The 25,456-nt window shown below is 30.5% G+C and overlaps 2 protein-coding genes across 2 annotated transcripts in view; both read left to right on the forward strand.

Annotated features, from left to right (window-relative positions):
- Positions 1 to 659: 659 nt before the first annotated feature.
- LOC129913734 (transcription elongation factor S-II) overlaps positions 660 to 25,456 on the forward strand; it is a 409,451-nt gene continuing 384,654 nt past the window's right edge. The window contains exon 1 of the mRNA XM_055992551.1: positions 660 to 663. The gene's annotated coding sequence lies outside the window, so the exon portion shown is untranslated. The remainder of the gene's footprint in view (positions 664 to 25,456) is intronic.
- Positions 20,295 to 25,456, forward strand: part of LOC129913718 (chaoptin) — a 150,179-nt gene continuing 145,017 nt past the window's right edge. The window contains exon 1 of the mRNA XM_055992525.1: positions 20,295 to 22,133. Coding sequence (XP_055848500.1) covers positions 22,084 to 22,133 — 50 coding nt within the window. The 5' untranslated portion in view covers positions 20,295 to 22,083. The remainder of the gene's footprint in view (positions 22,134 to 25,456) is intronic.

Genomic DNA, 25,456 nt, shown 5'->3' on the forward strand with positions numbered 1-25,456 from the left:
TTCTGTTTTGGTAGCTTACAATGGAATTCGGAAAATTTGTAGGTCATTTCGATTAGAAGGCTTCTCTTAAACTAAACACGTGCCTGTAGGGGTAAACACTTGATTTAAAGCAATATCTTGAATAGTGATGGGAACTATCGAATGATTTGAACTATCGAATAGTTCATTTATTCATTAATTTATTCATTCGAATACAAACTATCGAATAAAACTATCGAATAAAAACTATCGAACAAACTATCGAATAAAAACTACCGTATAAAAAAACTATTCGAATGAAAATAGTTACTAAGCTATCGAATGAAAAAACTATTCGAATGAAAATACTAACTAAACTACCGAATGAAAAAGCTATTAATGAAAATAGTAACTAAATGAATGAATGATTTAAAATTATCGAATGAATGAATATTTTAAAACTATCGATAGTTTGATAGTTTTTATTCGATAGTTCCCATCACTAATCTTGAAGCTTTGAACCTCAGTTAATGAAATGAAACAATAATTGTAACTGATGAAATCTAGGTTAAAAACTGAACCTTAATCCTGGTCACACGTAAACGACTTTTGGGTTTATTGAACCCGGACAAACATTGTTGTTTGAAATGCGAGGGCCAGAATAAAGAGCATCACAGTGTTCTTCCAATAAGAGAGAAAGTTCATGGAGAAGAAGAAGTGCGGCGTTTAGGATGGAGCAACATTAAGTCACCAACACGTAACGCTGTAACACTGAAACGCTGTAACGCTGTAATACTCTACTCTACTCTATAATGATAATGTTTTGCGATTACCTTTTTTGACTCCTAATGGACTGAAATATTTCCTTATAACTCAAATCTTTTTTATAGTGACATTTTGATTTTATATTTAAATTTAAAAATAAATAAGATTAAAATAAATCTCGTCTAAAGTAGGTCACTTAAAATATAAAATATTACCTAAAATTTAATCCAAGCATTTAGCTAAGATCCTTGTATAGTTTTGGCTATGGTTTTGGACGATGTCGTTGTCATTGTCGTCATTGTCATTTGCAAAAGCCTAAATGTAATATAATCGCCTTATCTCTTTGACAGCAAAATATTAAAAAACAAAACGAAAAAAAACCCTACTTCAGTTGGTTGGCACTAATATGAACTCGAAATAAAAGAATCTACCATTTATAAAATATACAAAAAATATCCACTGTATAGCTCGTCCTTGTTGCTGCGGTGCCTAATGTCTATACAACAACCTGCACTTTTCAAAATGATAATTTGGAGCCACAAAATGAAAAAAAAAAATATATATAATCTGTTCTATACCTTTGGGTGAAGGGAATTTTGTAGTAAATTTTGTGTATTTTTTGTTTCATGTTGTATTTTTTTTTTGTGTTGTGTGCGCTGTAAAATAGTAGGACTGAAACTCGTTGGAAACTAATCTGCATTTCATTTGCTTGACCTAATCTGGTATCCATTCTGCTTGCCCTTGCTCCATTCTCAGCTAGTTTTGTTGTAGGGTAGGTGTATGATAGCTGGAATAGGTAAAAAAAAAAGTGTACAGTGTGGTCGTACTTGGCTGCACTTAAATATACTTTTTTATCACAAAATAGCAAAATAAACATGACTTGTACGAGATTTATAACAAAAACTAAGAAACAGTTTTTTCCTTCTTTGACACCATATTTAGTACCGCCCTTGCTCCTATTTGTGATCGAAAATCTTATGTTAAAGATAGCTCCTTTTAAGGTTATGTGTACTTCAGCTGGTTGATTTAACAAGTTTGCTGGTTGATTTAACAAGTTCACTGGTTGTTTTAAAAAGTTTGCTTGTTGATTTTACACTTTTTTTTTTATCATCAATTAAAATCCAAATCTTTTGAACTTGAAAAAATTAATCTACAAAATGCCCAAGATTGCTCTTTTTTTCATGAACACATAACTTTACCTTATACAATCGCATTACTTTGTTGCATATTAAAAAACAAAAAAAAAAAAAAACAAGTTCATGTTACCTTGATAGGGCTTTGAAACTTTTTAGATTCTCACAGTAGTATATGTCGTACATTTTATCTGTTTGGCTGCCATTTCTAGTTGCTGCTGCTGCTGCTCTGCTACAACAACAACAAACTTCTTTGTACCCTCATTGGGAATTCCGGCATGACAATGATGTTGATGAGGGTATTTTAGGTACTTTCAGTGGTTCTCTGGTATATTTTTTACTTTTTTTTTTTTTTATTTTTGTATCTCCTGTCCTAACTCTTTCCTTCCTCTCCAGGTTTTCTTCTTCTTCTTTTTCTACTTCATGTGTGTGTGCATATAAAATAGTTTTTATATTTTTTTGTTTAAAGGTTTTTTTTTTTCATTCATTTTTATTTTTAAGTTCATGCAATCAAATTAATTTTTGTCAGTGATGGTACCTTGTTGTAGTAGTGGTTGGGTTTTGGTATAAGTTGTTGAGAAAATGCAATGAGGATGTGAATAAATTTGTTGTTTGTTGTGTTGAATGAAGTTAGATTCTTAATAAAATGGCCACGGAAACGGAAGTTGTTTTGAATGTTTATTTTAACACTTTGCAAAAAAGTACAGAAAAAAAAAATAGAATATTATGGAAATAATTTTAAATGAATAGAAAAACAAAATGAAAGTTAAGTGCTTATGGGATTTAAGTGATGTGATATTTATGGAAAATTAAAAAATATTTTCAGAAAAAATAGTTTAAAGCTTAAAATCGTTTTGTTATAATCTGTTTAACAAACTTTTTTGTTTTTGTGCCAAAAAACATGTTAATTAGTGTTGAATCTATCATCATCGATATTTCAAAATCAACTAACTACCACAACAATTAAAAAAAAAAATGGTTTTATTTAAAATAGTTCAAGGTACAAAAAAAGACAAAAAAAAAAATGAAGAACATAAATCATACATCGAGGCTATGTAAAGTTGGTACCCCTAAATGCTAATTTTTTTTTTCAAACCTGCCTGGATAGCCCAAGATTTTTTTTCGTTAGCTCACCCTTAGTTCAAAAATTATAACAAGAAAACTTTTTTCAAATTACCAACCTCTTAAAAACAAAATTTTTTTTTTTTTTTTTAGTGTAAAAATTGTCATTTTGCTACATTTTCTAATTCACCATGCTAATTCCAACAAATTACATCACTTTTTTTCGTTAGCCCACCCTTAGTTCAAAAATTCTAACAAAACACTTTTTTTCTAATTGTGAGAAAAAGTGGAAAAAGGACAATTTTTACACTGAAAAAAAAAAAAATTTTATATTTAAGAGGTCGGTAATTAGAAAAAGTTTTTTTGTTATAATTTTTTAGGTGGGCTAGCGAAAAAAAGTGATGTAATTTGTTGGAACTACCAAGGATAATTTAGAAAGGTTTAAAAAGTTCAATACGTATACTGAAAAAGAAATCACTTTACACCACTTTTTATTTGTTGTGTCTTTTGACACAATCAATCAATCAATAATTTTTACACTTAAAAAAATATTTTTATGTTCTGGTTTTAAGGAGAAATGAAACAAATCAACTTAAGCTTCTTTACAGGAATGTTATATGGACTTCATTCAATCAAGTACAAATTCTAAGTCAAATAAATTTCATTTGAGGCTCAATGCAAACACCTGTGGGTTTAATTTTTCTTAATTATAAATTTAAAAAAAGGTCACTATGGTGTATACGTACTTTTTTTTGTGTTTTTTTTGTTGGGAGTGCCAACTTCACATAGCCATACATCTCTCAGAATTTAATAATGCAAAAAACTCTAACACATAATTTTGACTAAATCAACTGTTTTCGTAACCCACTTCTATAATACCGAAATACCTTTGTTTGCCAGGATTCCTTTCCTTCTTTAAATCATTTATAAAACAAAAATAAGAAGTTCATAACTCACAACCGCTGTACACAACTTCCCGCCAAGAAAAAAAAAAAAAAAAATAGCACTCATGCATTTATTTTGTATACATTTTTTAAGGAATTCGAGTGAATTTTTGAATATTTTCTTCACTTCTTCGTTTTTTTTTTCTTTCTGTCTTTCAATGAACTGCAACTTCGCAATGTTTCCATAAGAATTTTACCATGTTTTTTTGTGTACATTTTTGTATACACACAAAATATGTGCATATCCGTTGAGGAATAATAAAATATTAGAAACGATGAAGAAGAACGAAATGAAGAAGAAGAAGAAAAAAAAAAAGAAGTTACTTCTTCAATTCAAAGAGCATAGTACTACTATTTATATATGTATTTAGCAGTATAGTAGTGTACCATCAGCCAGGGTATCCTTTGATGCATGATCATGAGCATTTGAGCAACCTTCCACCTACATCCTGTTTTATATAGTTTTTTTTTTCAATTTTTTTTCTCAACTCTCCATAACAGTCAAATAGCAAAACATACTCTACACTAGGTTATACCATGCGAGAGTATATTTTATACTCGTTTCGGTATAGCACCAACACCAGCTCAGTAGCATGAGACGGTAAATCACTTGAAGGATAAATGGACAAATATCCTTTTGGAGGTAGGGAAGTGTACCCTTATTTTTACATTATTTACGGATATTTTTCTTTAAAAAAAAATTATTTTTTCTATTTATCCGGAGGACTGGGGATTTGTTAATATTTTTTTTTTCTTCTTCTATATTTTTGGTATTTTTAACAAGATTTTTATGTATGTAAATGTAAATATAGTTTTTTTTAACGTAAAAGTGGTTTATGCAATGGATTTTTTTTTTTGAAGGATTATTGCTTATGGATGAAGTCAATAAAATAAATCCAAGAAAACTAAACAAAAAAAAAATATCCTTACAGCCACTGATTTGGAAATTTATTTAAATTTGACAGAAGAAGAAGTTTTTTATCAATTTGACTTTGTTTTAATACCTAAGAATTCTTTTAGTATTGACTGAAGACTGATGTTTTTATTTGCACCGTTAATACGGTAATACGGTCTGAGCTGACGTTTTTGAGATATAATAATTTTAAAATCCATTTTTGGGTCGGGGTATAAAAACCCATAAATCGAAATAACGAAAACCCAGAGTGAAAATCCAAAATCCCGAAATCGTAGAATCCTGAAAACCCAGAAACCCGAATGGGTTTCCCGAAATCCCGAAAAATTATATTTCATTTTTTTTATGTTTCCATTAAAGTTTCAGTGAACAGATAGTTTTGTTGAGATTTTTACTTTTTCTGTTTTATTTTCAAGATTTTGGCGTTTCTGGATTTTAGGTTTTCGGAATTCTGGTTTTTCGGGTTTGTGAATTTTCGGAATTCTGGTTTTTCGGAATTCAGATTTTTCGGGATTCTGGGTTTTCTGGATTTAAAATTTCGGGATTGTGTCCGTCTCCCTCCATTTTTATCTCAAAAACTTGAATTTCGATACAATATTGAGATATTGGATTCTTTCTTCTCAAAATTAATGCCCACAAAATGTGATCCTTAAATTTTATAAGCAGCTGAGCTTTTTCAATCCATCAAAAATTATAAAACATTCAAATTCTTTTACTTTTGTACTTTGCTGCTAAAGACATTATTTTTGTCATTAATCTAAATCCAACTCCATCTCATCTTCAAAAAAGGTCAAAAATCTCATTTCGGTCAAATCGATTTCTCGTACCCGAGTTTTTTTTTTTTTATTTTTTGAATATTTTTTTCTTGTTGTTTGTAAATTCCTTATCAAAGCCAGGAAATTATTATATTCCATCCGGTTGTCATAATAACCGCCAGAGAGAAAGAAGGGTGGACAACATTCATCAAACTCTTCAATTGAGAGGTAAAATTGAAGGTCTTTCTTAAAAAAAAAAAAAAAACACTTTAAAATTATGAGAGGTCGTTGTCCGAAACCTTTATCAACAATGCAGAAAATAACCGCCATCCTGTCAGATAAAATCCAAACATAAAAAAATAGCAACAAAAAAATACCTTAAGGGTATAAGATGCCCCGAAAAAAGAAAAAAGCTATAAAATGGTTTCTTCATTTCCAATCCATCAAATCAGTCTTGAGGTTTCAAAATTGTTGTTGTTTTTCCATTTTAGGGGACAAAAACACAGCACCAACGAGATTTCTCTTTCTTCTATAAAATATTGAAGAGCAAAAATAAAAAAAAACCCAATGAGTATGAAATGTGATGGGTATCTATGTGTGTTTGTATGATGTTTGAAAGGACATATAATAAAAGCCAAACCCTTTATTGTCCTGTTGAAAATTAAAACCATAAAACTGTACCCACAATTTTACTTAAAAATTGTTACGATGAAAAGTATATATAAATGGGATTTGGCAGTATAAAATGGAGGTAGAATTGATGGGTTTTGAAGGACGACCGAAGACGAAAGCGATATTGGGGAAAATTCACAGTTTAATATGGTCCTTTGGGTTAAGTTGTTTATGTATTTATAGGCAAAAAAAAGAGAAAAACATTTGTAGGTCATCTAAAGGAGTTTTTTTTTTTTAATTCTGTGCTGGTGCTTGTTCATTGGTTTTTGTCATAACCTTTTAGGTATATAGGTCATCTATCGTATACCGTGTACCTTTATAGGTATTCTGAGGAAAAAAAAATGTTTGATGTCCTGTCAGTGGGTGCTTGGATATGGTTCAATAATTCTGGGAAATTTGTTTTCATTAAAGCTGGATTATTCAGATTTTGGTGAGGGATTCCAATAAGCGGATATTCCTACCTATTGCTTTTTCAATTGAAGGACGATACTTGAGCTATGGAGCTTAAAACGGGATCAGAGTAAAAATTGAGAAAATTTAATAAAATTTTGAAAAAAAAAATCCTTTTAGAAGAAACCTGTTATGTTTTGATTTCACTATATGACAGCTTTTCCTAGCAAGCTGAACCTCTCTAATAGACACCTTCAATATTGCACTAACAGTGGCGTTCCATCAGAGAGAAATATACTTTGGACTGGTTTGTTTTTTACCACAAAATGACCCAAAGATATAAAGTAACCAATTTTAAGACATTTCAAGTAATTTTATTACCGCGTGTTAATTTGGCTACTGAGGTAACAATTTGCTGCTTGGTGTTCTTTGGTTTAGTATTTTAATCCTTTTAAACGTTTAATATCATCATTATGACTTGTGAGAGTGACACGTTATGGAAGAGTTTGTACAAAGTGTCGTTGAAACTTTTTTGTTCGATGGTTTTTTGTCGTTTACGGTTTGTTTTGTTTACTGTTGGGTTGATTTTATAACTTTTTAACAAGGTGGCTTTAAAATTTTTCCTTGGGGTTAAATTATAAAAAAATATTCAAAAGTTCACGACTAAATATTTTCCCAAAAATCCCACCTCCCTTCTCCTCTAATAAAATCTGTACAAATTGGCCTCCAAAATATCTAAATACACACCAACTTCCGTAAAAAAATAAAACAAAAAATAGTTTTCCGAAACATGCGCCCGCTAGGTCACCAAGCCTTTAAAATCGCCAACTATGCATTTAGAGTTTTTTTTTTTTTTGAAATTTTGTTCAAATTTTTTTTTTTATTGCTCAAAGCTCTCTATTCTGTGTGATGTCATTTCCTTTTTCTACTTTTTTTGAGTCCTTGAATCTATCCATTTGTATTATTATTCCCCAAGTCTATTAAAATCCAAATTGTTATCAGTTTGAACCGTCGTTGGTGTAGTGTGATTGGGGGAGGAAGTTAGGTAGACAATTCCTGTACAAAATACACTCTCTCACATATGGCCTGACCCATCATGTGGATGGTTCCCATAAGGATGGCGCAGCGCAACGTGACGGCATGAAAGGAGACTACTACAAAATTGCTTACTGAGACCAAAATGTACTGCGGCCTGGTTAGTGGGAGGCTTAACCAACTAAAAGGACATCACACACAGGAGCAAGGACAACTCATCCCAATCTCCATCGAACAGAAAAAAAAAAAATATAAAAACGATGCGCACAAAGTACAAAGTGCATTCATATTCATTGCCAGGACTCTGAGCTGCTGCAGCGTTGCTCCCTCACACATAAAACAGGCGAACATTTTTTTTACGGTTTCCTATATGGAGTTGATGACAATGTGGCTTGTTTGCAAGGACTCTTCAATCCCCCCTCCACCATCAACAAAAAAACCCTTTCCCACCAGAGAAAAGCACATCGAAAAGGATAAAAAAAAAAAAACAAAAATAAAAAATAACCAAGAAAATACAAATAAAAAAGGATCACATGACACTCGGCAGAGTCACAACAAAAAATGTCCTCTCCCATTCGAAGTTCATTTGGGGAAATGTTTATTTCGTCCTTTTTTCGCGTTTTTTTTTTGGAGATTTTTTTTTTTCAAGTCGCGTAAATTTTTTTTTTCGAAGCCATTGTTGTTGTTGTTGTTGTGTGTGTCGTGTAAAAGACTGGCAGCAAGCATAGAGAGGATATAGAGCAGAGGACACATACCGGACAGGATCATGTCGGATAGAAAATATATTGGGGATTTAAATTTTTTCCCAACAAACTACTATACTCGCCTCTTCTCTGCTGCTACTGTTGGATCTGGCATCTGCATTTGGGCGGGATTCAGGATTCAGAAGTTTGTTTTTGTGTACTCTTCAGGACTTGCAGTGTATTATTATTTCGTTTTGTGTCCTTTTAACAAAAAAAAAAAAAAAAAATTCCGTTGTATGGTTTTTGCGGGGGGGGGGGGGGGTGAAAACTGAAAACTGTTGGATGACCCGACAGTTGGGTATGTAGTACATATGTGTCCAATGGATGGTGGTATCACTTTATCTCTGTGGTGAGTCCTTGTTTGTTTCGGAACATTTTTTTTTGTGCTTTTGGTAATTTTTTTACTACATTTCCAAACTATGTTTGTGTATTTATTTTATTTCAACTATATATCCTTGTTGCTGGAACTGTGGGTCCATTTATTTTTTTGTTATTTCAAATTGTTTGTAAGAAAAAGCTAAAATACAGCAAAATATGTGTTCGTTCGCTCTTTGGCTGTCAAAAGTATTCAGTTTTCAAAAAAAAAAAAACGAAAGAAAAAAAAATAAACCATTGAACACAAATCAGAACGCAAAGTGGTCTTGCTGGCTGAAGGCTGATGGTGTGTGGATAGAAAAAAATTCTTTCAATGGTCGTGTTTCGTGTATCCTTTTTTCAAGTTTTTTTTTTAGGAACAAAATTTTTTGAAGGAAGGGTTTGAAAAAACCCAAGTGTCAGGATGGAATTGAATATACGAGGTTTTTTTTTTAATTTTTTTTTTTATCTATTGAGAATCAAATGACAACAGTTATATAGATGAAGGGCTGTGTTGCGATATTATGCAATGCATGGGTGAGCAGATACAAGTGGAGTGAGGGGTAAGGGGGTTAGGGTGACAGAAGGAATAAAATAAAGGGAACAGCTTCTTTTTTTTCAACATGCATGGAAGATATTTGAGAGTTAAAAGAGTTGAATGTTGCAATTTGTGATACAACACACAATGGGGCTCTGATTTTTTATTGTTCCAGCTGTACCATGTCCTTGGATAAATTGGTGGCGGTGGATGTTGAATTTGACAGGATTTGTTTTTTTTTTTTTTTAACTTTATTCGACAAATTTGGTAAGAATTTTAATCGATTTAGGTTTTTTAAATTCAAGTAAAGGGGCTTCAATTTTATAGAGTGATGGCTATTTGTATTAGAAAAGCCGATTTTTTTGTTTACATTTTGCTAGTAAAATGTGTAAATAGTAGTAAAAATAGTGAATAACATTGAAAAAGATAAAAAAAAAAAAATGAGAGGAGCAGGAATACACGTAAAAACATGTAGTGTAAAATCAATTATTCTTCTGTTTTGTGTGAAATACCTTTAAATGCAAAAGAAAATGTAAAGAAACTGTAAATACAAGTCAAATAAATTAATTTTTTTTAGATTTGAAGTGTAAAATGGAGTAAAAATACCGACTAACACTAACATTATTAAAAAATAAGCTACTTTATGTGTAAAAAAATTTGTGAGTAGCACGATAACATGTAAAACTATGTAAACAGTGGTCTAAAATTATCTTTTGTTACAGTTTGTGTGTAAAATCTAAAAATATCTTTGTGTTTAAGAACATACAATTTAAAACAAACTGTAAGTAGAGGTCAAAATATTCATTTTTCTTGGATTTTGTGAGTAAAATGGAACAAAAACTGTAAACATGCAATAAGGTATGAAAATAAGTTTTATGTACGTGAAAAAATACTGTAAGGTTAATAAACTGTAAACACTCTAAACAAAATTATTTAAAAAATAAAAAAGTTAACATAAAAAAATGCTATTTGTGTGTAAAAACTATCGTTTGAACAGTAAACAAGATGTAAAATTAGGTATAATTGCAATAAAAAGTTCATTCCTCGTATATTTTGTTCGTAAAGTATTTTAAAAGCAATGATTAATGTGTAAAATAGAAACAAACAAAATGAGCGCTGTGTAAAATTTTATATAATCAAAGCTTATATACTAAATTTGTATGAGTTTTGTAGTGTAAAATGCTGTAAAACTCTTGTTATAATGATATGAGCAAGAAAAATCAATCGTTTATGTCTAAGAAATGAAACGAAAATGACAAAACACCATTTAAAAAATGTAAATAAATGTAAAAATAGAAGTATTTTTATGTTGAGTGTGTAAAATGCTGTAAAAAAAAAAAAACACTTACAACAGGTCTATTTAATTTTCAGGTCAAACTCATACCATTTGTATATCTTTCCCATGACCTTAAAATCTCGATATCTTATACAAAATTCAACCTTGCAGAAATATTAAGTTCTTCTTATTCCCCATTAATTTAAACTTGAATTCAAATACTTTCAGTGTTGATGTATAAAATAAAACTTTGACTTTGGAAACTAACAAAAACAAAAAAAATATAAAGTTATATATTCCCAACAAAAACAATTTAAAAAAAAAAAAAATATTTTTGAGGAAAAGAGGATAACAATAATCAACTTAAAAAAGGATGTTGTTTCACACACAATATATGCTTCTTTTGCATTCGATGATGATGATGAGAGTCCTTGAAGTTATTATACCCTCTCATATAAACATATACTTGCATCAGCTTAATTTTGAACTCTTTGTTATTTAAGAGTCTAGAGAAATTTCATGGGGAGAATTTTTCACATCCTTTTTTGAGTGAAGAATTTTTTGTAGCTTGGCAAAAGGATATAACCAGAGTGAAGGATGCATGAATATGGTTAAAAAAAATTTACAAAAACGAAAAATAAAATTCATGGAAAATGTTTTTCATACGAAAGTTTTTTTTTTGTAAATTGTCGGAAGAATAAAAACAAATATCGTAAATTCTCAGATTGTGGGTGAAGTGTAAACGAGATTCAAAAGTACTTATAACTTTGATTACATGTATTTAAAAAAAAGGTCTGTTGTTTATATTTTTCACTAATCACTATCCCTATGGAACTATGTTGGTTAAGTCTTATATAAAACTTTTATCGTAAATAAAAATAAATAAGTAGTAAAAATTGAGTAGGTAACTAAGTGTCTCAAATTGACTTCGAAGTATTATTCTTTCAGAAGCATTATTAAAGGCAGCAAAAGTAAGAAGCCTAAGACCTTTAGCTGATTTCTAGGTAAATTCTCCCATAAAAAGTATAGGTCTTGACAAGAACTTCACAAAATCGTATTGAGTAACTCTTCCAGAATCCTCAATAAAAAATAAAGAAAATTAAAATGCATATTGCAAAATATAAGGCATAAAAGGCTATATAACCACAACAAATTGATAAGTTTGAAGCCACTTTCAAAATGGCCGCTAAACAAACAAGCCAAAAATATTATCTGCAAAGCTATTTCGCTAATATCCGCATTTGGTATGGAAAGACATCACCAAAACCTTTTATTCTAATAGCTAAAGTCCTTGAAGTTATTTATCCTGAATGTCTATATCTACAATTCTCCAATCTTGCATCTTTAGAAGAATTAAAACATATTTTGACAGATGGAGTATACAAGTTACGATATACATTTTCTGCATTTCCATTTCCACGTCCGTCATTTGAAATTTGAATTTTAACTCTCTTGTGTGATGTGTCCTTGTTGTTATTAGCATGATATTGAAATAACTTTTGCTTATATTCTACACATGTTTCACTCGTGTTTGACAGAAATTACCAAAAATGAAAGGACACTGCTGCTGCTGAATAAGTTGAATTTTTGGTAGATTTTCGTTGTCTTGGATTCTAAGTTGTCAAATTGGATTTCTTCCAGAATAATTATTATGATATTGAAGTTTCTTGGAAAATATTTCTCGGGCAATATTGAGGGAAGTTGATGAAAACAAAACTTTTAGTATAAACTTTAATGGAACGCGTATGTAACTTTGATAAGTTACAATTAGGATGTTCCATTTCGTGAGAAGAATTTATTAATACTGTCAAAAATATGAATGACATTTTTTTTAGAATTGGCGCCCAACGTCAATCACTCCAAAGAGAAAATTTACTAAATTCAATATCTATAGATAATAATAAATACGTTACTTTCGTAATAATCTATAAATTCTCGTAAGTAATTTTTTCGTAAGTGGCGCCCAACGTGGGAAACCCATCGAGCTAAGAATAAGCTCACTATATTCCCATTTTGTCAAATATAACAGCTAATTCATTTGACAACTGGCGCCCAACGTGGGATAAAAATAAATAGAAAATGTATTTATCTACTATATGACGTGCAGCCAATGATTAAAGCATAAATAATAATTATTCCCAAATTCACGTCCAGTCTTTGCTGATTGGCGCCCGACGCGGGTCACTAAAAAAGCAGATAACAAGAAGAGAGAGTTTACTCTATTCAGCGTTTATTAATGGATTAAAGTGAAAATTTAATAATTAAGTAACAATATTTTTTCTCAGTTGGAGCCCAACTTGAGACACCCTATATTTCTTAAATTCACTTAAAAAATTTGTTTCCAAAAGTTGGCGCCCAACATGAGACTTTCAACAAATAGGGAATTTATAGAAGGTAATTTTACCTAAACTTAGCTAATAATTATCCTTATATTCAAATTGGGTAGAATTTTGCACAATTGGCGCCCAACGTGAGATACTCAACATACTAAGAATAATTTAATGCGTCTTATGAGTTATGAATTACACCAAACACACAAAACTAACCATTCTTTTCCTGCGAACTAATAACAAATATATCCTCAAATAAAAGTCACCTAACCTAAACCACTAACTACTCCACAAAGAAGAAGTTATTATGAAAGGATATTTTCATTGCTTTTCTTGCTTCAAGGGAAATATCCCCACAATCATTAACTCAATAAATAATCACGGTTCTCTTCTTCCTCCAACAATATTTTGGCACACAAAAAGCTACAAAAAGAAAAATATTAACTTCAGGTTAATCCCTATTCGTACCTCTCAAAAGCAGGAAATCTCTTCAAACATCTTTATCTCGTCCTTTCAAGACAAGACAGGACCAAGTAAAAGTAAAAAAAAACCGAGAAGAGAAGTGAAACAGGATGCTGCAATCATTATCCGGGTTCTTTAGTTCACCTCCTTTTGACTTCGACTTGACTTTCTCTTCAACCAGCATCACAGACATACACTCTCACTACAAACACCGCACTCTAACCATCAGCAGAGCTACCTACAAACATCCTCTTTTGCGCTCTACTCCTTATTTATCAATAAAATTTATCCTCAAATAAACTAACTTATCCTTTCGCTTCGATGCCGTTTCCCATTTCCTTTATGGTTGGCCTGGAATCCTGCTGTGCGCATTGCAATAAATAAAAATTATACAAGTCTAAAGTGAGGCGTACAGTAGCGTCGGTCGTATACATATACAACAACGCAAGGGGAAATAGTGGTGTCGGTACCCGGTACCCGACTTTTCTCTGGATGTACTTGGCCCTGGCGGCAAGCAATCGTTGGTAATCAGCGCAAGTGAGGATGCTTCGAATGCCATTGCATGGAAATAAAATCGAAGAGCTCCTAAATAAATGTTCTCGTCTTGTTTTTTTTTGTGTTTTATTTTTTTTTTTTTTTGCTTTCAATTCCCACCGTGGTGTGCATAGAAAGAAGTCCTTCGTCTTCGTCTTTTTCAGGACTCATATTTTTTTTTCTCGTTTCCTCATTGGATCATTCGAGCGAAATATTTGCAATATTCCCTCTGATTTGTTTGTACTTACATTTATCTTTCTTTCTCCGGTATGCAATACGGAAAGGATACGAAGAAAGGGGGGGGGGGGGGTATGGGAGGGTGTGCATCTGTTTGTATTTATTTGTGTTATCCTTGCAGATCTCGGTTCAAGGATGACTAGAATTATTGGTGAAGTGCATGTTGTTGTTTTTATGTTGTTACTTGTATTTTTTGCTATATAAATGAAATGGCGCCCAACGTGAGGATCAATATATACAAAGTGTTCACCGGAATAACACACAACGAAAAGAGCAATGTTGTTATATAAGTGCAATGCTAAATGATTGGTAAGGGTTTTGTTAAATTGCTGACATTGATATGTTGTGTACTCATGAGACGACGATGTTAAGTGAGTGTGTGCTTTTGAAATTGCAACGTGATGCTCTTTTCCAATGGGGTGATGATTGTTACAAATTTTTGTTTTGCAAATTTTCTTTGACACCGGTATATAATAATTATTTGTAGACAAGTTGTGCACTTTGGGGGGAAAAAGTACAACACTGTATGATGACATTTTCTGTCAAAAGTTTCTCTTGTGAACCAAAAAAGTTCCCCTTGAATGGGTTTGAATGTTCAATAATTTTGGCCAAGTGAAGCGAAAAAAAATGTTTTTTTGTTTTTGCTCTACAGAGGACTTTTTTGTAAGCATCATTGTTGGAGAATATTTTTGTTTTGAATCGCCTTTTTTTTGTAAAAAAAAAAAGAAAGCAAAAACTGCAAAGTTTTTTGTGAAAAAAAAGAAAGCAAAAACTGCAAAGTTTTTAGCTTGCATAGAATTTTAACAATATCCTCGTCAATTGGTTTTTGTCGTCAAGTTTTATTTTTAGTTTTTGTTTTTTATTTAGATATTCTGCACCGAACTTTGAGTTGTTTTTCCTTTTTTTGTGTTGGTCTTTTTAGGTTTTACTGTATTCATCTTAAGTCATAGGCAGTTTAGTGAATAATATGATATGATCAAAAATAGTGTCTACCACGAAGATTGTTTTATTCAGCTCAAAAACATAAACTGGCGCCCAACGTGAAGATTTTTTTTACTCACCTTCCTCCCATGAACAAAATTTATTTTTGAATGTTATTCCATTTTTTAATGTTATGTTTTAAAAAATAATTTTACATGATACACTTATATTCTAACTAAAATTGCAATTCCGAGTGGCGGCAGGGAGAAAAATATCTTCCTTTTTGAGAATATTCTTCATCCTTTTTTGGACGATAGCATTCGTCTCAAATTGGTCTACATTTCTGCCACTTCTTAACCTTTTGGCTTCGCTTCTTGGTTTTTAAGTATAATTCTTTTAACTGCAATACATAAACTGGCGCCCAACGTGTACTTTAGGGCGTTCGCTATTTAGGTTTTTTTCGAAAATCAAGTTTTCTAAGTGGAAAAACTGTTTCCAAATAATAAAAAAAAAAATCTTCTAATTTTTTCAGATTTTTATTTTGACACTAGATGGCGCACCAAGAGGGTTAAAGTTTTTTATCATTTGAAATAGGCATGTGTTGACTTATGAGGCCATTTTTTTAGATAAAGAATTAAATAAAAATTTTTTGATGAGGTTCTTGTCTACATTGTATAAATCATTTTTCTAGGACCAGAGGTTTAGCCAGGGCCTGTAGCTGTATTTTGTTTTTATACTATTTCATAAACCTAAAAAACCATACATGCCCTGACTAAACCCCTGATCTTTGTCAAAATAAAAATCTAAAAAAATTAGAGGATTTTTTTTTTTTATTATTTATAAACAGTTTTTCCACTAAGGAACTTGATTCAAAAATAACGAACACCCTAGTGGACATTTATAGAATTCTTTTAAAATTGGCGCAAGTGTTAAACATTTTTCGAATGATGGGTATAAACTCAGTTTGCTAATTTATGTTTAAAATTCATTTAAATGTGGTGATTGGCGCCCAACGTGGGATTTGTAATAATTTTTCTTTGTATTTGAATTTTTTTTCACTGAAAGTATTTATATTATATATAGGTAATTGTGTACCTACATATTAAGAAACTGCAACTGGCACCCATAAGGTAGAGTTTTGTCGTGCTTTTGTTTTTTTCTTAATTCGAACCTGTTGATAAACCAGTTATGTATATTGCAATTTCTCAAACTTAAAAATAATGTTCTTTACTTAGAAGGCTTTTCTTAGAAGTCTTTCAAAGATCAAAGGTTCTAACCCAGAGTTTGATAAAATAACCTAGGACTTTTATGAGCTTCATTCATCTTAAAAAAAAATGCCATTAGTTTAGTGTCACAGACTATAACACCATACACTTGGGTTCGAATCTCAGCCTCCACTACATAAAAACTTAAAAAAAAAAAAAAAAAAAAATGGATCTCTGCTGTTCGAACTTGAGGGTAAATTGTAGGTCCTTTCCATCTTTGCAAATTAATGGAATGCAAACAAAAATGATGTCGTGCCACAAATTTGTTTCTGTAACTCCACACTTCAAAAACTCCATTTTTTTTTTTTTTTTTTTCAAAATTTCAAGTATTCTTCAGACTGTCTATACGGGTTCTTTTGAATCTACACAACACCTCTATCTAAATGTTTTATCAAAAAAAAAAATAAGAAAATAATCTAATAAATCATTTTCACTGTTATTCGCCTAAATTGGTTACACAAGTAAATAGAGGTTGGGTCATTAATTCTCTTCGATTTTTTCTCATTTCAAAAAAATAATGACCAGTATTTTCGAGCCTAATGGCCTCTTCTCTTCCTAGCCAAAGAAAAATGTCCAAACCTCCTTCAAAGGAAAGAAACAAAAAAAAAAAAAAAAGACATAAAAATTGTATCTGTAAAACAATTATTCATTGTAATTGGACTCGACGCACAAAAGACGCATCCTTGTTCCTTTGTCTTTGGCCTATCAATACATACACAGACACACAGATAACTACTGAACCAACTAACTAACGTCCGTCGTCGTCGTTGTTGTCGTTACCATGAATCAATCAACTATTAAATCAGATTCGTTTGACGTGTATATTTTTTTTCCTCGTTGTTTGTTTACAACTTCGCCTCTTTCCTTCTTAATTTGTATATATATTGCAAGAAGGTCCTGGTTTTTTTTTTTCGTCCTTGTGTATCGCCATTTGATGTTTTGTATCTACAACAATCAATATCCATCGGCACTATCAAAGATGTTTAATGAACTCACGTGCCACGGGCAGGCAAATATATTAGTTAGAGAGGGAGAGGTCCTTCCAAGGACATTCAACTTGCCACTTCAAGATTTGATATCAAGTGGACAGTTTGGCGTATTTGTTTCATTATTGCAAATCTGTTTTGTATTTTTATTGTGACAAGCAAAAGAGGTCTAAGTACTGCGGGTATATAATTTTGAAAGAGATTTAGTTCAAATATCCTTTTGGCCGTCAGTTTTTCACTTCACGAATAGAATTATCCTTCGATATTGAATACAAACCGAAAGTGATTTAATTGTTTTTTTTTTCTTCCGTGTCATTGAAACAAAATAACGTGGGCGAACGAATGAATTAACGAAAATGTTACACATACGCCTGGGTGTCCTGCGATAAACAGATCGTTATTTTAAGTGCAAAGGACGCATCGACCGACGATACATGAACGAAAAAGAGGAGAAGGGGGAGAAGGAGACAATATATATGCTGATGACAACGACGCTTGTCAAACAAATTAAGTGTGAGACGAGATAGAAACCTGTAATGAGGTATTAAGGATCTATACGTGCCAAAGCCTGTAAATAGGTTTATGTATGTGTTTGTGTATGTTGTTATATCTAGGTACCTATAACAATTGAGTTAACATGCGTTAATTTGGCTTTGATGAAGATTGACATAGACATGATTGGTTGCGATAGATATACCAATAAATGGCAAACGGTGGATTTGGATTTTGGATACTGATGCTATTAGACACATTAACGGTATTTAGGACACACACGTACGTTACGTACAACACAGACAGCCACATACACAAAGCATTAAGTTTGAGAAAGGGAAGATCAAAATCTTGTCCTGTCTCACAGGACTCAAGCAGAGAGGGATATAATATTATTTTGGGTGATGATGGTGACATATATAATTGCATTGGTAATACCATTTAATGAGGATGATAACATAAACGCGCGTATACTAATCGCGATTTTGGGTTAGGAATATGCATGATGATGCTCTTGCATCTGCGATGCGTTGTTGGCCGATGCATAAATGACAGGCTATGAATTAAAAGGGCTGTCAATTTTGTTGTGGTTGTGGCTGAGGTAGGTGCTGGGATTTGATGCCACAAAATAGCTGAACGTAATATAATTTATTGGCAGGTTATTTAATTGATTCCAAAAATTAAGGGTTTCTATATAATGTAGATGGATATTGAAAGGGGGAGGGGGGGTAAATGTTAAGTTTTGATGCAAAAGTGTTGCAATTTAAACTCAATATCGTGTTACTGAAAATAATAATTAAAAGTAACTATTTGACTTCTTTAAGGTCTTATCTTGTTGTTTCTACTTTGATCCGAAAATATCTGATTCCGAATGTCAATTGCAAATAATTCAGCAACCAGACGCGCAAGAAACCTTTGGTTTTCAGTTCTGAATAGAGCTTAAAAATGCCTTTCTTTTGATGTATGACTCGATGGATTTAGAGAACTTTTTTGAAAATGCATTATTTTTAGGCAAGGGGTTAACCTTGATTTTTTCTCGAAAATCTTGAAAAAATAGATTTGTTTCGAGACTTTAATTCGAAAATATCTACTTCCGAATGAAAGGAAAAAAAAATCCGAATTTAAGAAAAAAAAAATATTTCGATTGCAATATTTCAGCAACAAGACGTCCAAGAAACTTTTGGTTTTCAGTTATGAATAGAGCTCAAATAGGCCTTTCTTTTGATGTATCATTAAATATATTTAGAGAACTTTTTTGAAAATGCATTATTTTTAGGCAAGGGGTTAACCTTGATTTTTTCTCGAAAATCTTAAAAAAATAGATTTGTTTCGAGACTTTAATTCGAAAATATCTACTTCCGAATGAAAGGAAAAAAAAAATCCGAATTTAAGAAAAAAAAAATATTTCGATTGCAATATTTCAGCAACAAGACGTCCAAGAAACTTTTGGTTTTCAGTTATGAATAGAGCTCAAATAGGCCTTTCTTTTGATGTTTCATTAAATATATTTAGAGAACTTTTTTGAAAATTCATTATTTTTAGGCAAGGGGTTAACCTTGATTTTTTCTCGAAAATCTTGAAAAAATAGATTTGTAATTTTTTTACATAAATGGATAGGCCTTTTTACTGTGAGCTCATATCTGTAAACCAAATCCTGTTTCGAGACTTTGATCCAAAAATATTTGCTTTCAAATGTAAGAAAAAAAAAATTATTTCCGAATTTAAGAAAAAAATGTTTTGATTGCAAATAATTCAGGAACCAGACCTGAGAGAAACTTTTGGTTTTCAGTTATGAATGGGGCTTAATAAGGCCTTTATTTTTATGACTCTTTTTTTCTGGTACTCAATATTGTTTAGAAACATGCAGTTCTGGAAGAAAAGGTCATTTTATATGTAACTATTTAAAATTAAGAAAAACAAATTACACCAAAGAACCGGAAATCCTTACTTCCGCTCTCGAAATTTTTCTGTAACCTTTTATGTAATAAGTTTGTGTTTTGGAAGTTATTTACATTAAAAAAAGAGTTTAGAGATTTGATTGAGTGATAACAACTTTTTTGATTCAAATCTTTTCAACATGAATCTTTCGCTTCAAAGATACATTCCACATTCTTCAAAAATCGCATTTAAATTACCACCTACAAATCTCTTAGTATCCACTTTCTATTAACCTGCGCACATCAAATTCTTTCTCTCAAATAGAAAACTCCCAGAGCACACAAGACTTTCCCATAAACAAAGTTGTAGATACCATCACTTTGCTATAAAATATTTTTTAGGACTAGGACAAATTTTCGGACTAAAGGTAGGCTTATTCTTGACAAAAAAAAAAAACCAACTTAAAAAAAAAAAAACAACCCATTCATCTCATTCCCATAAAAAAAAAAAAAAAATAAGAAATTCCTCTCCCTCTCATTCTCTCTTTTCTCTCAATTTTGGTAATTTTTCTCTCACAAAATTCATTTAACTTACATTTGTTGTATAAAATGTGACAAAATCTCACGAAAAAATTCAGTACTATAACGGTTATCGTCGATGAAACAAATAATTATCCTTCCAACCGGTGTTTTTTCATCGTTTCATATATCATCATAGTTTTCACACAAAAAAAAAAATAAAAAAAAAAAAAACATAAAACAAAAACAACTGAGCATAATTTTTGGAATGTGAGAGTACTTTTTTTGGAGCTTGAAACCGAAATTGTTATAAAAATACAAATCCAATACCATTCAGTCTCTGATGCGGTTTCGTTTTGAATGAGTGTGAATTGTAAAGTTAAAAAAAAAAAATATTGAAGAAAATTAAAAAAGGATATAAATAAATAAAAGGCGCAAGGATTAGACCCCCACCATTGACTGTGCTACTCTAGTTTTTTTTTTTTTTTACTGAGTCCACAAAATTTACTGTCGTTTCAAAAAAGAAAAAAAAAATAACCAAAACCACCCTCAATATTTTTTTTTTCTGTGGTTGTGATTGCCACAAAATAAAAAATTAAAATAAATCAAAGTCCTGAAAACAAATCAAGAATTCTCAAGGATCTCAGCCAAAACAGAGCATTAACTCAACCAGGAATACCTTCAAGTTTATTTTTTTTGTTCTCGTCCTTTTTTCCAATAACCTTACCGTACTTATTTATTTATGCGGCAATAATTTTTTTTCTCTCCTTTATTTTTCATCCCGAATTTGTTCATCGTCTTTCATTCGTTTGTCGTGTGGTCGTCGTATATTCGTTCGTCGTCATCGTCGTCGGCGGTTAAGGATATATATTTCCTTCAAGTTCTTCGTCCTTTCCATCAAAACGAAAACCAAATCGACCTCCAAACTACCCCAACCATAAAAAAAATTTACCCCGAAAAAAAAAATGGTATAAAATGAAACCAAAGGGAAAGTTCCTTACGAACGTTGTTTGAATAATTAATTATAATCAGCTTTTGGATTATTGTTTACTTTTTACTGTAACAAGTCGGTAGAGTGAGTTTGAGTCCTGCCAGAAGGAGTACAGTAGAGTAAACTTAAATCCCACGAAAGGCGATCGTGAACGATTGTATGTTATTGTAAAAAAAAAAAAAAATAAATACAAAAATTAATTAAACCACTCACAACTTGAGTTAACGGTAGATACAATATTATATAGCACTCGTTCAAGAATTTTTTATTTTATTTTAATGCACGGTGATTTATGACTGACAGGGATTCACTACAACTGCGAGTACAGCGAGGCTGCAATGACGTTAATTGAGAAGCCACACTCATTATCCTTGTCGCAATTATTGATATGTTCGTTAATTGTAATGAAAAATGTGAAATGTAAAAAATATTTTCATAAATTAATTCAAACCAATATATAAAAAGAGAAAAAGAGAAAGAAAGAAAGAAAGAGAGAGAGGGAGAGTTTTAAAAAAAAATATGGATCAATAATTTATTGTCATTTTCAATAAAAATTCTGTTCGCGAAGTGATCATGTGTGAGAAAATCCTTTAAAAAGGATAATACTTGGTGAAGTGAAATGTATTGAAAAAAAAAAGAAGAAGAAAAAGAATTAAATTATATTTGGATGAATGAATAACATATAAAAGGATTAAGGAAAATTTTGAAAACTCCTGAATACAAAAAAAAAAAAAATAACAAGGTTAACCTTACAAAACAGAAAAAAAAAACAAGGAAAGATAAACTCCCTTAAAAAATACAAGATAAATACAAAAAAAAAGGATACAAAGTACCTTCCTATCTTCTTTGAAAGCGTGGGAATCAAAAGCGTCTTTCTTTAACAAAAAAAAAAAAAATATTGAGGATTGGCAACAACTTGGATTAAAACCAAATGAAAATCTTTAACATCATGGAGGTGTTTCTTGTTGCTAATCATTTGATGTAAGTGATGCTTATGTTTTTTTTTTTGTTGTTGGTTTTTATATCCTTTTCGCTCTTTTTTTTTAAATTTCTTTTTTGATTAAATTTTAATTAAATGTAAAATTTACATCAATCTGTGTTTGTGTTGTGTGAATGAGTTAAAAGTCTTGGGAATTCAATTTAATATATTTAAGAGAAGATATCCCTGTTTTGTTGCTTAATTATTTGATTAAATATTATGTGGTATAGTCTTTGTTGGGGGAGGGTTGAGAATGTTCTCTCAAGTGACTTAATTAAATTTGACATAATTAACATTTCTTGGAAAATTCTTGTAGGAACGCAGTCTACGTATATATAACATTGCAGAGATATTAAGCCAATTTCATTTTGTATTTTCGTGCATAAAATTTCAAATATACCTACGATTAGAAGAAAATTCTGAGAAATGCTTAGAAAATCTTAAACCAAATTTTTTTGGGATTGCTGTTACAATTTAAAAACATTAATGATGCAGATGAAATATGTACATGAGCAATTCTGAAAAAAAAAAAAAAAAAAAAAAAAAATATCGAAACTACTACAGGCCGGATCATAAGTGTGTTTTGTTAGAATATTTTACGTGAACGCTCTTAAAGTTCAATTTTCTTAGTATTTTTAAACTTCTCATATAGTCAGCTTACATGCAAGAATACGATATCCGGTTAATGTTAATTAAAAAAAAAACTAGTTTTTCTTAGGATAAAAACAACTTTTAGCTCAATTATTCCTATTTTTATGGCATTAAAAGCTTACTTAGGATTGTAATATGTAGAATTTTAGCTTCAAACAAAAAAATATTTTAACTTGATTTTTAATCCTGTTTGATAAAAAAAAAATAAGTTGTAATAAGTACCATTTCTTAGAAAAAAAATTCCACGAGAAATACCATTACCTAATACCTACTAATTTTTGAAAAAAAAACTTTTTTAATCAAGATGTATAACTTTCTCAAAAACGGACACTTGAATTTTTATCATCAAAATTAAATTTTGAGAAAGTTACAATACCTCAAAAAATTATGTATGTGAAAAATACTTTCTAAGCCTGAATCTCAAAAACAAACAAAAGCAACTTTTGAAAATCCATTAAAATCCTCTGTGCCTATGAATTTTGAAGAAAATCGGTCCATTATTTTAAGTTGTATAAATGTAAGAACTATAAAGTACTCAAGTATTTTGGTACTTAAGTACTTTCAAGTACCAGTACCCGATGCTGGTACTTAAGTACTTGATACTGGTACTGGTAAAATTCAAGAACCGTTCCTTAAAAACGACATTAGTGACTTAAGTACCAAAATACTTAAAACAGCATTTTCAATTAAATTAAATACCTTATTAAACTAGAAAAAATCATCGTTCCGTTTTGAAAAATTTGGTTTTTCAAAAAAAAAAAAAAAAAAAAAAATCCGAAAATATGGTATTTTTTTGCAAATTTCTTAAAAATTTGAATTTCAGCAAAACTCTAACTCATCTGTTGGTATAACACAATTCGTTTACTATATTTTGTTGCATAAAAAAATTCAATTTTTAGCGAAAATTTTATTTAAAAAAAAATCAATGCAAAATGTGTGAATTAAAATTCTTTTCTCATAAGATTCTACTTAGTCAAAATTTAATTGAATTCGACGAATGTAATGAAAACAAAAATTATAGTATTGCACACATTTTCCATTTAATTGTTTTTTTTTTTTTTTTAATGCAAATAAAAATTCAATTTTCAATGCATAAAATTTTCGGTTATCATTGAATTTTTTTTTTTTTTTTGCACAAAGAATGTTTTTTTGCCTTCCTATTATTTCTTCAAATGATTAACTATTTTTAACGTAAGTTTTATTTTCTTTTTGGCAAAGTTGCAGCAACTATTTTTATAAATACAAATATTTTATCGAAAATTTTCATATTTATTAGGTTTTATTAAAAAAAGTCTTATATATATGTAGCTAATAGAATCTCTACGAATAACAATAAATTAAGGTGTCCCAAATAACATTTTGTGGTTAAAAAGCGGAAAATAAACCGGATATTTACTCTGGTTATTTAACGCGCGACGCTCGAGTATGGTGAATGTGTATGTGTAGAGAGTTGTTGGTTAGTTGAAATTGGGTTGGAACTTAGTTGAAAAATTACCAGGGTTGTTAAAAGGTAAATAACGAGTTGATTAAAAACTTATGCGTAGGTACTTATAGTAGTTATTTAAAAACTTACTTTAAACTTAGGATTTATAATGGGTTAATTTTAAACCAATAAACAACTTTCATGGTAAAAAGTCAGTAATTTAAAATCTCGTTTCAAACTTAAGGTCAAATTTGGTTAATTTCTAGTCCATAAAAAGCTTTTTGTGTAAAAAAGGAGTTATTTAAATACTTACTTGAAACTTGTAATGAAAATCTGGTTATTTTTTAGCCCATAAAAGACAAATAAAGAAGTTAATTAGAAACTTTCTTTAAACTTAGGATTTATAATGGGTTAATTTTAAACCACTAAACAACTTTAATGGTAAAAAGTCAGTAATTTAAAATCTCGTTTCAAACTTAAGGTCAAATTTGGTTAATTTCTAGTCTATAAAAAGCTTTTTGTGTAAAAAAGGAGTTATTTAAATACTTACTTGCAACTTGTAATGAAAATTTGGTTATTTTTTAGCCCATAAAAGACAAATAAAGAAGTTAATTAGAAACTTACTTTAAACTTAGGATTTATAATGGGTTAATTTTAAACCAATAAACAACTTCCATCTTAAAGTGAGTAATTTAAAAACTCGTTTCAAACTATAGATAAAATTTGGTTAATTTATAAGCAATAAATAACTTTTTGGGTAAAAAAAGAGTTATTAAAATACTTATTTAAAACTTTGAGATCAGATTTGGTTAAATTCTAACCTAAAAACAACTTTTTGTGCGAAAAAAAAGTTATTAAAATACTTACTTCAAACTTGGAGTCAAAATTTGGTTATTTTTTAACCCTTAAAACACAAATCTAGGAGTTATTTAAAAACTTACTTATGACTTTGTGTCAAAAACGAGTTATTAAAATACTTTTCTGAAACTTTTGAAGAAATTTGGTTATTTTAAAACCAACTTCAAACTGAGGTTATAATTTAACCAAAAAAATTGGGTTGAAAAAATAACAAGAATGTAACCTGGGTTTTATAAAAGTAAATAAATAGCCAAAATATTTCCTTAGGGTAACTTCGGGCATTATGGCGCACCGGGCATTATGGCGCACCTCTCAACTACCATACTTCCAATACTCGCATTTAAATAAAACCAATGCAGAAACTTTGGCCTTCGTCGAACACTAGCCTTGTGA

The sequence above is a fragment of the Episyrphus balteatus genome, chromosome 3, assembly GCF_945859705.1.
Source record: "Episyrphus balteatus chromosome 3, idEpiBalt1.1, whole genome shotgun sequence".
Taxonomy (NCBI): domain Eukaryota; kingdom Metazoa; phylum Arthropoda; class Insecta; order Diptera; family Syrphidae; genus Episyrphus; species Episyrphus balteatus.